The sequence below is a fragment of the Oryctolagus cuniculus genome, chromosome 3, assembly GCF_051225735.1.
Source record: "Oryctolagus cuniculus isolate XC-2025 breed Fujian yellow rabbit chromosome 3, ASM5122573v1, whole genome shotgun sequence".
Classification (NCBI taxonomy): domain Eukaryota; kingdom Metazoa; phylum Chordata; class Mammalia; order Lagomorpha; family Leporidae; genus Oryctolagus; species Oryctolagus cuniculus.
The window spans coordinates 13,373,685-13,388,620 of NC_142869.1; the positions used below are offsets into that span (position 1 = coordinate 13,373,685).

The following is a 14,936-nucleotide window of genomic DNA, read 5'->3' on the forward strand; positions in this document are numbered from 1 at the left end:
ATTCTATAATAAATGTTCAACTGTCTTATTTGGTGTGAAGATTTTTTTCTGTATGAAAGCTTGAAACCATTGTCAGAGCAAAATACCTAAGAGAATATAATTTATCCTTGCATAACCTGCATATTTTAAATTAAGAAATATTTACTCAAGTCAGGCATTTAACCTCGTAGTTGAGACACTAGGTAAGACCCACATTTCAGCTCCATTCCAGCTTCTGACTCCAGTTTCCTGCTAATTCAGGCCCTGAGAGGAAGCAAAAGGAGCTCAAGAAATTGGGTTCCTGCTATCCACATGATTACTTGCATTGAGTTGCTGGCTCCTGGCTTTGATCTTCATCCATCTCTATCCATTGTAGGCATCTAGGGAGTGAACCAGCAGTGGAAGTCCTTTGCTGCTTCTCTCTAAAATGAATAAATTAATAAATAAATATTCATAATTTTAAAAGAAATAGATACCTGATTTAAAATGTTGGAAGAGAAGTCAAAGTCAGAATTCCTTGAGTGAAGATTTTTGGTGGTTACAAATCTGATCATCCACTCTGCAAATAACTCCCAAATTCCAGCTTATGGGTGTTTCTGGAAAGTGTCAACAATGCTATGATTAATGTGTGACCCATTAATTCACTCAAGCACAGCTCTTGCTGCTTGTAAGGTAGTTTCCTGGGAGTTAGGAATACGGCAATGAACCAGGTGGTCAGGGTCCCTGCTCCCATGGAGTTTGAATTCTAATAGGGAATCTCAGAGAAATAAATTAAGAAGACTATTCCTAATAAATGAACCTAATGAATAAGCACAGTAAGGTGTAGATTTTTAGGGTAAGAAGCAAAGATATTATATCAGCCAGGATTCATAGAGGAGGTATAAGAGTGATTTCTGAGCTCAGAGCTGAAAGATAAGAACAAAAAAGATTTCTAAAAGGGAGTATGAAACAAACATAAAGTACAAACACACCAAAGAAGAAATAAACTCAGCACAAAGGAGGTCTCAGGCACTGAAACTTCATTTTCAGGAATAGCTGTACAGGGGTCAGAACACATGGGGATTTCTGGATTCTAAAAGGAAATTGATGGCATACCAAAGGCAAGAAGACACTGGCTGCTTTTATACCACAGACTAAAATGATTTTACTAACATTTTTGAAAGACTGTTTTTTTCCTGCAAATGTTAAGGTCCAAAAAATATTCTAAGCAATAATACTGTTTTGCTTCTGGCTGGCTATTCTGCAAACCTATATCATATAAGTTATAATTATTAGGTTTGACTGTGGCTTAGTTTCCAAAGATTTTTTTGTATTTATTTTTATTATCAATTATCATAATCATTAATATTGTCTATAATTTTAAAACAGTCCTTCTAAGTTTCAATGAAACCCTGAATTGTACAACTGTAGCTTTACCATACCTTTATCCTCCAGAATATTGGCCTTAATATATAAACTGGATGTATAAGACACTCTTGCTTTACTAACAAAACTTTAGTTTTAAAGGATAATATGTCAATTAAACTTTAATGTATTCATTTGAGAGAGAGTGAAAACTCCATCAATGATTCAGTCTCTAAATACTCATAACAGCTGCCATTAAGCCTCACTAAAACCAGGAACTGGGGATTTGATCCAGGTCTCCCACTTGAGTAGTAGAATCCAATTATTTGAGCCATCATTGCTGCCTTGCAGGGTCTGAATTGGAAGGAAACTGGAGTCAGGGACTAGAGGTAGACAGTTCCGGACATAGGCACTTCGATATAGGAGATAGGTATCTAAATACGCTAAATACCCTCTCCAGGTACTTACGCTTTTATACAGCTGTAAATATATGCTCAAATTGACATAAAACATTTCATGTTCTATTAAAACCTCTGCTAATGATTGATCATTAAAAAAAAAACATTAATCTCTCAAAGTTCCAAAGCATATCCAAAGCAATTAAATCAATATAAAGTAATTGACAGGGCTATATGTTGTATGTGAACATGAAGAAATAGTATTAATATTTGTTCCTTTTGGTTGGGAAATTAATGAAAAATCCAGAAGTATAATTTTAAAAATCCTTTAACAATTAGCACTCTTATTTATGACACCAGTGATCACCCGAGGCTCTTGCCATGGGCTATCAAGGCTATGGAAGGCTTTGGTGACCATAGACTCTATCAGTATTTGGACATAGCCATAAGCAAAGTGAAAGTTCTCTCCTCCCTTCAGAGAAAAGTACATCCTTCTTTGATGGCCCCTACTTTCCATTGAGGTCTCACAGAGATCCTTCATGTCCAATATTTTTTGCCACAGAGTCTTGGCTTTCCATGCCTGAAATGCTCTCACAGGCCTTTCAGTCAGATCAGGTAGCCTTAAGGTTTGATTCTGAGGGAAGAGTGTTATTTACAGTGAATGTCGTTCTAAGGGTTTGCTGTGTAGACTGCTTTCCATATTGGACATTCCTTCCTTTTTAATTCTGTCTATTATTATTTTTTTAACTTTTATTTAATGAATATAAATTTCCAAAGTACGATTTATGGATTACAATAGCTTTCCCCCCATACCGTCCCTCCCACCCACAACCCTCCCCTTTCCCACTCCCTCTCCCCTTCCATTCACATCAAGATTCATTTTCGATTATCTTAATATACAGAAGATCAGCTTAGTATACATTAAGTAAGGATTTCAACAGTTTGCTCCCACACAGAAACATAAAGTGAAAAATAATAGATGATTTTTTTTAAATGATGATGAAATCAGATCAGACCTATTGTCATGTTTAATCCCAGTGAGAGTCAAGTTGGGAATTGATAATTTCTTTTTTTTTTTACAGAAGATCAGTTTAGTATGCATTAAGTAAAGATTTCAACAGTTTGCACCCCCATAGAAACACAAAGTGAAATATATTGTTTGAGTACTCGTTATAGCATTAAATCTCAATGCACAGCACATTAAGGACAGAGATCCTACATGAGGAGTAAGTGCACAGTGACTCCTGTTGTTGACTTTATGAATTGACACTCCTGTCTATGGCATCAGTAATCTCCCTATGCTCCAGTCATGAGTTTCCAAGGCTATGGAAGCCCTCTGAGTTCTCCGACTCTTATCTTGTTTAGACAAGGTCATATTCAAAGTGGAGGTTCTCTCCTCCCTTCAGAGAAAGGTACCTCCTTCTTTGAAGACCTGTTCTTTCCACTGGGATCTCACTCACAGAGATCTTTTGCCAGAGTGTCTTGGCTTTCCATGCCTGAAATACTCTCATGGGCTTTTCAGCCAGATCCGAATGCCTTTAGGGCTGATTCTGAGGCCAGAGTGCTATTTAGGACATCTGCCATTCTATGAGTCTGCTGAGTATCTCACTTCCCATGTTGGATCACTCTCCCCTTTATTCTATCGGTTAGTGTTAGCAGGTACTAGACTTGTTTATGTGCTCCCTTTGACTCTTAGTCCTTTCATTATGATCAATTGTGAACTGAAATTGATCACTTGGAATAGTGAGATGGCATTGGTACATGCCACCTTGATGGGATTGAATTGGAATCCCCTGGTATGTTTTTAACTCTACCATTTGTGGCAAGTCAGCTTGAGCATGTCCCAAATTATACATCTCTTCACTCTCTTATTCCCACTCTTATGTTTAACAGGGATCACATTTCAGTTAATTTTCAACACTTAAGAATAACTGTGTATTAATTACAGAATTAAACCAGTCATATTAAGTAGAACAGACAAAAAAAACTACTAAGAGGGATAATGTATTAAGTTGTTCATTAACAGTCAGGGCTATGCTGATCAAGTCACCATTTCTCATAGTGTCCATTTCACTTCAACAGGTTTGCTTTTTGGTGTTCAGTCAGTTGTCACCGATCAGGGAGAACATATGGTATTTTTCCCTTTGGAACTGGCTTATTTCACTCAGCATGATGTGTTCCAGATTCCTCCATTTTGTTGCAAATGACTGCATTTCATTGTTTCTTACTGCAGTATAGTATTCTAAAGAGTACATATCCCATAATTTCTTTATCCAGTCTACCGTTGATGGGCATTTAGGTTGGTTCCAGGTCTTAGCTATTGTGAATTGAGCTGCAATAAACATTAGGCTGCAGACCGCTTTTTTGTTTGCCAATTTAAATTCCTTTGGGTAAATTCCAAGGAGTGGGATGGCTGGGTCGAACGGTAGGGTTATCTTCAGGTTTCCGAGGAATCTCCAGACTGACTTCCATAGTGGCTTGACCAGTTTGCATTCCCACCAACAGTGGGTTAGTGTCCCTTTTTCCCCACATCCTCGCCAGCATCTGTTGTTGGTAGATTTCTGCATGTGAGCCATTCTAACCGGGGTGAGGTGAAACCTCATTGTGGTTTTGATTTGCATTTCCCTGATTGCTAATGACCTTGAACATTTTTCATGTGCCTGTTGGCCATTTGGATTTCCTCTTTTGAAAAATGTCTATTGAGGTCCTTGGCCCATCTCTTAAGTGGGTTGTTTGTTTTGTTTTTGTGGAGTTTCTTGATCTCTTTGTAGATTCTGGTTATTAACCCTTTATCTGTTGCATAGTTTGCAAATATTTTTTCCCATTCTGTCAGTTGTCTCTTCACTCTCCTGACTCTTTCTTTTGCAGTACAGAAACTTCTCAATTTGATGCAATCCCAATAGTTACCAGGCACTTGATGTTATTTATATGATCACTTTTACATTTAAACCTATTTATATGGTGACTTTAACATTTAATATGATCATTTTAACAATACTCTATATGTTTTTTGTGGGGGTTCAAACTGTTGAAATATGTACTTAACATGTAATTGATCCTCTGTTTATAAAATCAAACTAAAAATGAGCTGTAATGAAGAAGGGGATGAGAGAGGGAGAAGGAGGAGGGATGGGAGTCAGGTGGCAGGGTGGGCATAGGGGCAAGAACCACTATATTCCTAAAGTTGCACCTATGAAAAATGCATTTATTAAATAAAAGTCTTTAAAAAATCCTTTAAACTCATTATTTGAATGAAGGAAATACTAGAAAATTGTACCAGCATACAAAGAAAGTGAGAATAAATGTTACTAAATAAAAAGTGCTAATTTTAAAGCCTCAGTCACATACATAACTAACATAATAGAAGAGAAAATGTCGGAGAACATTAGAAAGTCAGAGACAAAAAAATATGGTGTTTCTACTAGCAAATGCTCTATTGTCAGCATTCTGCAGAGAAAGATTTTTTTTTATTTGACAGGTAGAGTTACAGACAGTGAGAGACAGAGACAGAGAGAAAGGTTTTCTTTCCGTTGGTTCACTCCCCAAGTGGCCGCTAAGGCTGGCACTGTGCTGATCCAAAGCCAAGAGCCGGGTGCTTCTTCCTGGTCTCCCATGTGGGTGCAGGGCTCAAGCACTTGGACCAACCTCCACAGCCCTCCCAGGCCACAGCAGAGAGCTGAACTGGAAGAGGAGCAACCAGGACTAGAACCCGCCGCCCATATGGGATGCCGGCGCCGCAGGCGGAGGATTAACCAAGTGAGCCACGACGCCGGCCCGAGAAAGAGATTTATTATAAGGAATTGTCTCAACTGATTATGGTGGCAGTGTGAAGTCCCAAGACTTGCAGTTAGGAAGATGGTGACCCAGGGGAGTGAAGATATGGCTCCAGGTGAAAGGCCAGCAGCCTTGAGACCAGGAGGAGGTGACACTTGCATTCAGTTCTGAAAGTGCAGTACAGAGGACGATGTCTCAGCTCAAACCAATAGCTACACTCAAAGTTATGCAGGAAGGCAGAATTATCTCTTATTTAGAGAAGGATCAATCTTTCAGTTTTATTGAACTCTTCTAGGGACTGAATGAGGCCCACTCACATTAGGACTAGCAGTACGATTTAATCAGTCTATCGATTTAATTGGTAAAGCCCTTCAAGAACATCTCACAGAAACACCCGAATGTTTGACCAGATATCTGGATACCTTCTTGTTCAGTCAAGTTGATGCATTATATTAACCAGAACAACTAGTAAGAAGATTTTTAAATTCATATTGAGATTAATATATTCAGTCATTCTACCAACGCTAATTGGTATCATGATGGGTGTCAGATTCACTCCAGGTACTAGGAACCTCATGAGATACAAGGTGATTGACTTCAGTGGATTCATGGTACTCAGGAAACAGAAAAATGCTTACATAACAACAGAGCTGAAACAGAAGGTAAATATGTTAAGAGAAATAAGTCAAGCCCATAAAGATAAACACAATGTGATTTCAACATACATAAAATCTGAAAAACTTTAACCTTACAGCAGTTGAAAGTAGAATGGTATTTATCTGAGGCTAGACAAAGTAGGGAATAAGGAGGGATTTGGAAAGGATTTTAGCAGTTACTACGTTATAGTTAGGAATAGAAAGTTCTGGTATTCTATTGCACAATAGGGCGACTACAGACGATGTTAATGCACTGTTTTTTTTTTTTATGAAAAGCGCTGGAAGATAGGATTTTGAATATTTTGACTATGAATAAAAATGTTTGAGGAGATAGGCATGCCTATCCTGATTTGGACTTTATAAAACATAAAATATATCAAAACATAACATGGTACTCCATAAATACATTCAAATTTTATCTGCCAGTTAAAAATAAAAACAATGAAAATAAAACTAAATGTATTCAGACAGTTACCAAAGGCAATGGATTGGAAATAAAGACTGAGGTTACAAGGTACAGAAAGAATGCTCAGGAGTTTTTATCTTTAAAATTCAGAAAATGATAATGAGTTTGACTGTAACAAAAAGGTAATAAGCACTCCATGAAAAAGGAAGAAGTGTCTTGTAATGTATAAAGAGACAGATAGCATCGTTAAAAAGATTACAGATGCAAGCAGACTGGAAAACCAAGAGAAACCTGACTGGTTAGGACAAGACTGAGTGAAAATGGGGTCTGCCTTTAAAGCTTAATACATACTGAATGATTCTTGATTGCTAGCAGTTTCCAAGTGCAACATTGTCATTAGGCAAAAGAAAACTCAACAGCCCACACAATATCTTACTCCATTTTTAGAAAATTTTAGTTTTTGCTTGAGTTTAGCAATCATCGATGATTCTGTCATTTGATGACCTTTTCTGTCCAATATTCAGCCTTCACATTCACATGATCATTGCCTAATTGAACAGTCATTAACAAAGCACTAGGAATGGTGGGCATCATGCTATATGCTGGTAAATCACAGTGGATAGAATATATATGTCCCCCTGTTCATGCAGTAGAAAGCCTTCTAGGAGAAGCAGTATATATAGAATCACCAAAGAAAACACACATTTTAAAAATGTGATTATGACAAGGAATGCAAAGTATGGACTACTTAATTGTCAGGGATATTGTTAAAAATCATTCCCACATTAAATAATCCCAGAGACATGTAGAAATCTGAAGTTGTCATATCTTGGAAAACCAGAAAACACAATAGGTTATGGCAAATCAATTCACAGATCTGCTTTGAAGTATGCCTAAACCTGTAATAACATCCAAGAATAGATCTATTGATTCACTGTCATCCTTACCTGAAAATAAGAAAAACATTTTAAGTTTCTTTTTTACTTCATGTTCTCAATTCCCTTTCAGGAGGGGTGTGTTTATTTGACTTGGAAATTATATCTGGAACCTAGGCTGTTAAAAATCCAAGAGACACAGGGAATAAATGCAAGTTTTGACAGTTTTCTGCCTCTAGGCAATTAAACTTTCATCAGTCCTTCTTGTAACCAAACAGGAGAAATAAACCTGTAATTGATATGAGATTAACTAATTTGCTTACCTAAAGTCTAGGCTATTTTTCATCATACCAACTCAGAGACACCCAACATCCCCAATCTCAACCAGAAAGCAAAATATGTGTCCCACCAATCTTCAGTGAATTACCATCAAAAGGATTTTAATTATGAAAGTGTTAAGGGTAATAAAAGAAACTGAGAAAGCTGGTTTATATCTACCAAGATTGGTTCAATTCTTTGGATTGGCCCTGACCTTGTAGCCCCAACAATCTATGGAAGCCTTTTATTTATCCTCAAAGTTGGTTTTTATCAGCCAAGATTGGTTCAATTCTACAGACTGACCTGGCATTATAGCTCAAACAAGCTATGGAAGCCTTTTATTATCCTTTGCACACATTCAGCTCTTACCATTGAGCTGCTATCCTTGTCCTTTTACTGTTGTTGATTCTCAGCCATTGCCATTCACCATCTCACATTAATCACACACCTTCTACAAAATGTCAGGGCCCTAGTTCCCTGTTCTTGGAGCATCCATGCTCACAGGTGATGTGACTAAACTGTCTTATAACTCTTTATTAGCTGGGATTCTATGTAACATTAATTTAGTTAGAGTGAATGAATGAATCCTGAAAAGGAGACTAATATTTGTGGGTGGATGCTTTTAACAGAGCACAACTTTTACACCATGAATTGTAATAAATAAAACACTGAACACATGTTTTTTGGCTCTAATTTTGCATTCAAATATAGCCTTTTTTAAGACTACCTAGACATTTAACTATGTTAGGCATTGAAGTTTTTGATTCTAAAATGAGAACGCTCAAGTAGAACTGATGGCTAAATTTAATTAACTATGTTTAAGCAGAGTTCTTGAGCTCAGAATGAACATGTATTAATTCATTCATCCATTTAGTGATTCAAGTATTAACTCATTCAATAAATATGTATTTAGAATAAACTCTGGTAAGACTGTATTCTAATCAAAGCCCTAAATATGTGGGAAAAGAATGGTTTTATTTTCTCATCATATTGGATTTGATTGGTACAGAAGACTATAAATATATTTTTGAAGTAGAAAAAATGCTATCTAATTCTGGAATCAAGCAAACAAAAGAATTATTATGGTTTTATAATCTCATTTATTGCTTTACTTATTCATTCATTAATTTAATAAACATGTACTGAAGTTCTACTATCTATATTGGATGCAGCTCAATTCCTACAGGAAAGAATGATATTTCAGCAGATTATTTGGGTAAGTACAAAAGCTTATCATATCTTGCTCATAAAATGTTAATTGAAAAGAGAGGATAGAATAAATTCTTTGCTTTGCAAAGCACTGGGAACTTTCTTCACAGACAACTGAGAATCGTTAAAGCTTTAATGGAACAGGGGGATATGACCTGGTTGGAAATATCTTCTGGAGAAAATGTGAAGGATGAGTTAGAAGGAAGCCTGAAAAGAGCAATGAGGCCTAGATGGAGGCTGCTTGCATAGACCAGGTGAGAGAAGATGGAATCACAACCAGGAACTTAAGCTATGGGATGAAGAGAAGGTCACATTCTCAGAAGAGATTTTATACCCAATCGACAAATAGATTACCAACCCTAATACAACTGCGTTAGTGAGAAAGAGGAATAGAATGAGCAAGAGAAAACAAACCAATAAGGGATGTAATGTATATTATATATTTTTACATAAGTAATTACACATGAAATTACATATTCATGTGATCATAGAGAGTGAGAAGTACTATGATCTATCTTCTACAAGTTGGAGAGCCAGGAAGCTGGTGGTTCAATTCAGCCCAAGTCTGAAGATGTGAGAACCAGGGTTTCAATGATGTGAATGTCAGTACCAGGGCCGGAAAAGATGAGATGATATGTCCCATCTCAATCCCCAAGACAGGGAAAATAGAAGCAAATCCCTCCTTCCTCCTTCTTTTGTTATATTCACACCATCAACGGATTGGATGATGCCTGTGCACACTGTGGTGCACAATCTACTTTTCTCATTCTACCAGTTCAAATGCTGATCTCATTCAGAGAATTCTCTCCAGCAAACTCCAAAACAATGTTTAATCTAGACAACACAAGACCCGCTCAGGTTGAGGCATAAAATTATTTATCACAATAACCCAGTTATGTGGATTTAGAGGTAACCAGTAAACTGGCATATAAAAATCCATTAAGGATCTGAAGTTCAAGGCAGTAAAATCTAATATTCCCCTATAGCATTTGGTATGTGCTTATCAGGGGTGAGGAATGTCTGACCTGCAGGCTGTATAAGGCTTGTAAAATCATTTTGTCTGATCTTGCCCTGCCATGGCAACTGTAGATGGGACTTTAAATTCAATAAAGGGCTAATTGTTGAGTTGATAATTTGGTGTAACCCAGAAATGATTTATAAATACCTAAATGGCCCTTGTCAGAAGAAAGATTCCCCGGGAATCTAGAATTAACTTTCTGAGATTAAATTTACAGATTTAATCCTTGCAATTATATTATCAGCAACTTTTCCTGGCATTTATCTATTTTGCTTATATTATAGAAAAAACAACTTTTTCTTTTGTTGATATTTGGTATTACATTCATCAAGGGCATCAGTCTGTAGTTTTCTATTTAAAATGTATATTTCTTTTATTTTTTAGGAATATAAATTTCACAATTACAACTTTAGGAATATAGTTATTATTCCCACGCCTCCCCTGCCCTCTCCCCTTGCCATTCCTATTCTCCATTAAGATTCATTTCCAATTAATTTGTACACAAAAGACCAACTCTATACCAAGTAAAGATTTCAACAATTTGCACACACCCACGTGTACACACACACAAAACTGTTTGAGAAGTGGTTTTAGAGTTAACTCTCAATACAAGTCATTGAGGACAAAGGCCCTGTATGGGGAGTTAGTGCACAGTGACTCCTATTGTTAATTTAACAATTAACACTCTTATGTATGATGTCAGTGACCACCTGAGAACCTTAAAATGAACTGCCTAGGCTGTGGAAGTCCTTTGAGTCCACAAACTCCATCAGTATTTAGACAAAGCCCTAAGCAAAGTGGGAATTCTCTCTTCCCTTTAGAGAAAAGTATACCCTTCTTTGATGGCCACGTCTTTCCACTGGGTTCTCATAGAGATCCTTGATGTAGAACATTTTTTGCCACGGTGTCTTGGCTTTCCATGTCTGAAATGTTCTTACGTGCTTTTCATCCAGACCAGGAAGACTTAAGGGCTGATACTGAGATCAGAGTGTTACTTAAAGAAATTGTCATTCTATGAGTCTGCTGTGTGGATTGCTTCCAATGTTAGACATTCTCTCCTTTTTAAATATATCTATTATTGTTACCAGACACTTGTTCCTATTTGTATGATTTCTTTAACACTTAATCCTATCTATATGTTCACTTTAACATTTAATATGATTACTTTAACAATTAAGATGGCATTTTTACCATCAAGTTTAATAGGATTCAGAGGATCATGACAAATTTTTAAAGTGTACCCATAGAAGTAAGTCTATTGGAATGTATGCAGAACTATAAAGCTTTACAGTTACAAACTTCCTCCTCTCTTATACTCACTCTTATTTTTTACTGAGATATATTTTCAATGGAATTTATACACATACAATTAACTGTGTTGAGGAGAGTTCAACAAGTAGTATGAAGAAAAAAAAGATGGAAAAACAAAGAAAAAGAAACTGATCCTGGACAGTAAAGACAAAGGCAGCTCAAGTTATCCCTTCTTGAATTGTCAATTTCACTTCTACAGATTTCGTTTTAGGATCTCTATTAGTTCTCACAAATCAGGGAGAACGTATGGTATTTGTCCATTTGGGACTGGCTCATCTCACTAAGTATGCTTTACAGATTCATCCATTTTGTTGTAAATGACTGGATTTCATTTTTTTTTACCTCTGTGTAGTATTCCATAGTGTACATTTCCAATAATTGCTTTATCCAGTCATTGGTTAATGGGCATTTAGGTTGATTCCATGTCTTAGCTATTGTGAATTGAGCTGTAATAAACATGGAAGTACAGATAGCTCTTTGGTTTACTGTTTTCATTTCCCTTGGATAAATTCCCAGCACTGGGATGGCTGAGTCATATGGTATGTCTATATTCAAGATTTTTGAGGTATCTCCATACTGTCTTTCATAGGGCTTACCAGTTTACATTCCCACCAACAGTGGATCAGGGAACCTTTTTCTCACATCCTCACCAGCATTTGCTGTTTGTTGGTTTCTGTATGAAAGATTTTCTAACTGGAGTGAGATGAGACCTCATTGTGCTTTTGACTTGCATTTCCCTGATAGCCAGTGATCCTGAACAGTCTTTCATGAGCCTGTTGGCCATTTGGCTTTCTTCTTTTGAAAAAACGTCTTAAGTCCATGTATTGCTTGTTTAGTTGTTGTGAAGTTTCTTGATCTCTTTGTATGTTCTGGTTATTAATCTTTTCACAATTGCATAGTTTGCAAATAATTTCTCCCATTCTGTTGGTTGCTTCTTCACTTTCCTGTTTCTTTCACTGTACAGAAACTTCTCAATTTGAAGTAATCCCATTTGTTAATTTTGGCTTTGACTGCCTGTACTTCTGTATTTCTGTCTTGGTTATGGGTCTGTTTGGGTTTTCTATGTCTTCATGGCTCAATTTAAGTAGGTTTTTTGTGTTCAGGAATCTATCCATTCCTTCTAGGTTTCCTAGTTTGTTGGCATACATCTCTTTGTACTAATTTCTGGTGATTCATTTTACCTCTGTGGTGTCTGTTGTTACATTTCCTTTTTAACCTCTAATTTTATTGATTTTGGTCTTATTTCTCATTTTTTTTGGTTACTTGGGACAATGCTGTGAAATTTTGTTTATTTTTTTCAAAAAACCAGCTCTTTGTTTTGCTCATCCTTTGTATTTTTTTGGATTCAATTTTTTTTTTATTTCTTCCCTAATTTTAATTATTTATTTTCTTCTACTAGGTTTGGGTTTGGTTTGCTGTTGTTTTTCTAGATCCTTGAGATGCATTGATAGTTCATTTATTTGGTTCCTTTCCAATTTCTTGTTGTAGGCACCTGTTGTAGTAAACCTTCCTCTTAACACTGCTTTTGCTATACCCCATAAATCTTGATATGTTGTTTTGTCATCTTCTTCTGTTTCCAGAATTTTTTTTATTACTCTTGTGATTTCTTTTATGACCCACTCTCCATTCAGGAGGATGCTGTTCAGTCTCCATGTGTTTGCATGTCTTCTAGCGATTCCTGAGTTGCTGAATTCCAACTTCATTCCATTGTGGTCTGAGAAGATGCATGATATGATTTCCATTTTTTTTGAATTTGCTGAGACTTGCTTTATGGCCTAGGATGTGGTCAATCCTAGAGAAAGTTCCATGGACTGCTGAAAAAAATATGTATTCTACAGCTGTAGGATGAAAAGTTCTGTAGATATCTGTTAGGTCCATTTGATTTATAGTGTTGATTAAATCTGCTGTTTCCTCACTGATTTTCTGGTTGATATGTTCATTGCTGAAAGTGGAGTATTGAAGTCCCCATTATTATTGTATTTCAGTCTAAGTCTCCGTGTAAGTCCTTTAACATTTATTTTAAATAGCCAGGTACCCTGTAATTAGGTGCATATATATTTATTATAGTTACATCTTCCTGTTGAATTGATCTCTTAGTCATTACATAGTGCCCTTCTTTATCTCCTTAAACAGTTTTTGTGTTAAAGTCTATTTTGTCTAGTATTAGGATGGTTACACAGCTCTTTTATGATTTCTGATAGCATGGGATATCTTTTTCCCTCCTTTCACTTTCAGTCTGCATGCATCTTCATTAGTGAGATGTGTTTCTTGTAGGCAGCAAATAGATAGGTTTTATTTTTCAATCCATTCAGCCAGTCTGTGTCTTTTAACTGGAGAGTTGGTGCTATTTACCTTTAAGGTGGCTATTGGTAAGTAATAACTTTGCACTGCCACTTTTCCAAAAATATTCCTATTTTTTACTTTGAATTTCCTTTGAACTTTAATGACAGATTTTCTTCCTTTGCCTTCTTTTTTAGTGATAACTATGTTCCTGTGTTTCTGTGTGTAGCACATTCTCAGCATCTTTTGTAGGGCTGGACAGCTAGTGGCAAACTCTTTCAATTTCTGTTTGTTATGGAAAGTCTTTATTTCAACTTCATACATAAATGAGAGCTTGGCAGGGTATTATATTCTGGGTTGACAGGCTTTTTTTTTGTCTTGAGAGTTGGACTTGCCATTCTCTCCTAGCCTGCATGGTTTCTGATGAGAAGACTGCTATGAGTCTAATTGGAGATCCTCTGGAATAATCTGGCATTTCTCTCATGCACATTTTAGAATCTTCTCTATATGTTTTACTGTGGTAAGTTTAATTACAATGTGTTGTGGCAAATATTTTTTCTGGTCTATCAGGTGTTCTATGTGATTCCTGTACTTGGACGTCCCTTTCTTTCTCCAAATTAGGGAAGTTTTCTGTTATTATTTCACTAAAAAGGCCTTCTAATTCTTTTTTTTTCCATGCCTTCAGGAACTCTAGAACCCATATGTTCTGTCATTTTAAAGTATCCTTTAGATTCCCAACAGTGTTTTTTGTTTTCTAATTCCCTCATCTTGTTGTTGGTTTGACTGTATAATTTTCTGTGCTTTGTCTTATAAGTCCTTCCTTCCTACCTTCCTTCCTTCCTTCCTTCCTCCCTTCCTTCCTTCCTTCCTTCCTTCTTTCCTTTTTTGCTGTGACAGCTTTTTTCTTTGTATTATGGCTCCATAGTTAAGTGTAATGTCTGCTTTCAGTGAATATCCAGAGACTTGTAGTGGGTGTGGCCAGGGAGATCTGTTCAGTTCTCCAGGGTTAAGGGTGTACCTAAGGTGACACACCCAGGTTTGGTATGATAAATCTCTCTCTCTCTCTCTCTCTCTCTCTCTCTCTCTCTCCCTCTCTGTCTCTCTTTTTAATTAGAGGGGAAATTTATTCTGCTCAGATGAACTCCTCACCTCAAATGAGATCAGTGCCTGGGTGCTAGCCCCAGTGGGTATAATATTCATCCACTCTGTCCCAAGGACCACACAAAAGATGTGTGCAGTCCTCAGTGTAAGTTCAGATTACCCAGCAATGTCTCTCACCAGGTAACCTGGAAGCCCTGAGCTTGTGAAGTCTCCCACTGTGACTGCCTAAAGTCCCAGCCACACTGTGAGTCTTCCCAAACACCCTCA

The 14,936-nt window shown here is 36.7% G+C and overlaps 1 protein-coding gene across 1 annotated transcript in view; it reads right to left on the reverse strand.

Annotated features, from left to right (window-relative positions):
- Window positions 1-280: 280 nt before the first annotated feature.
- Window positions 281-14,936, reverse strand: part of NYAP2 (neuronal tyrosine-phosphorylated phosphoinositide-3-kinase adaptor 2) — a 346,323-nt gene continuing 331,667 nt past the window's right edge. Inside the window, exon 7 of the mRNA XM_089328956.1 lies at window positions 281-401. Coding sequence (XP_089185082.1) covers window positions 360-401 — 42 coding nt within the window. The 3' untranslated portion in view covers window positions 281-359. The remainder of the gene's footprint in view (window positions 402-14,936) is intronic.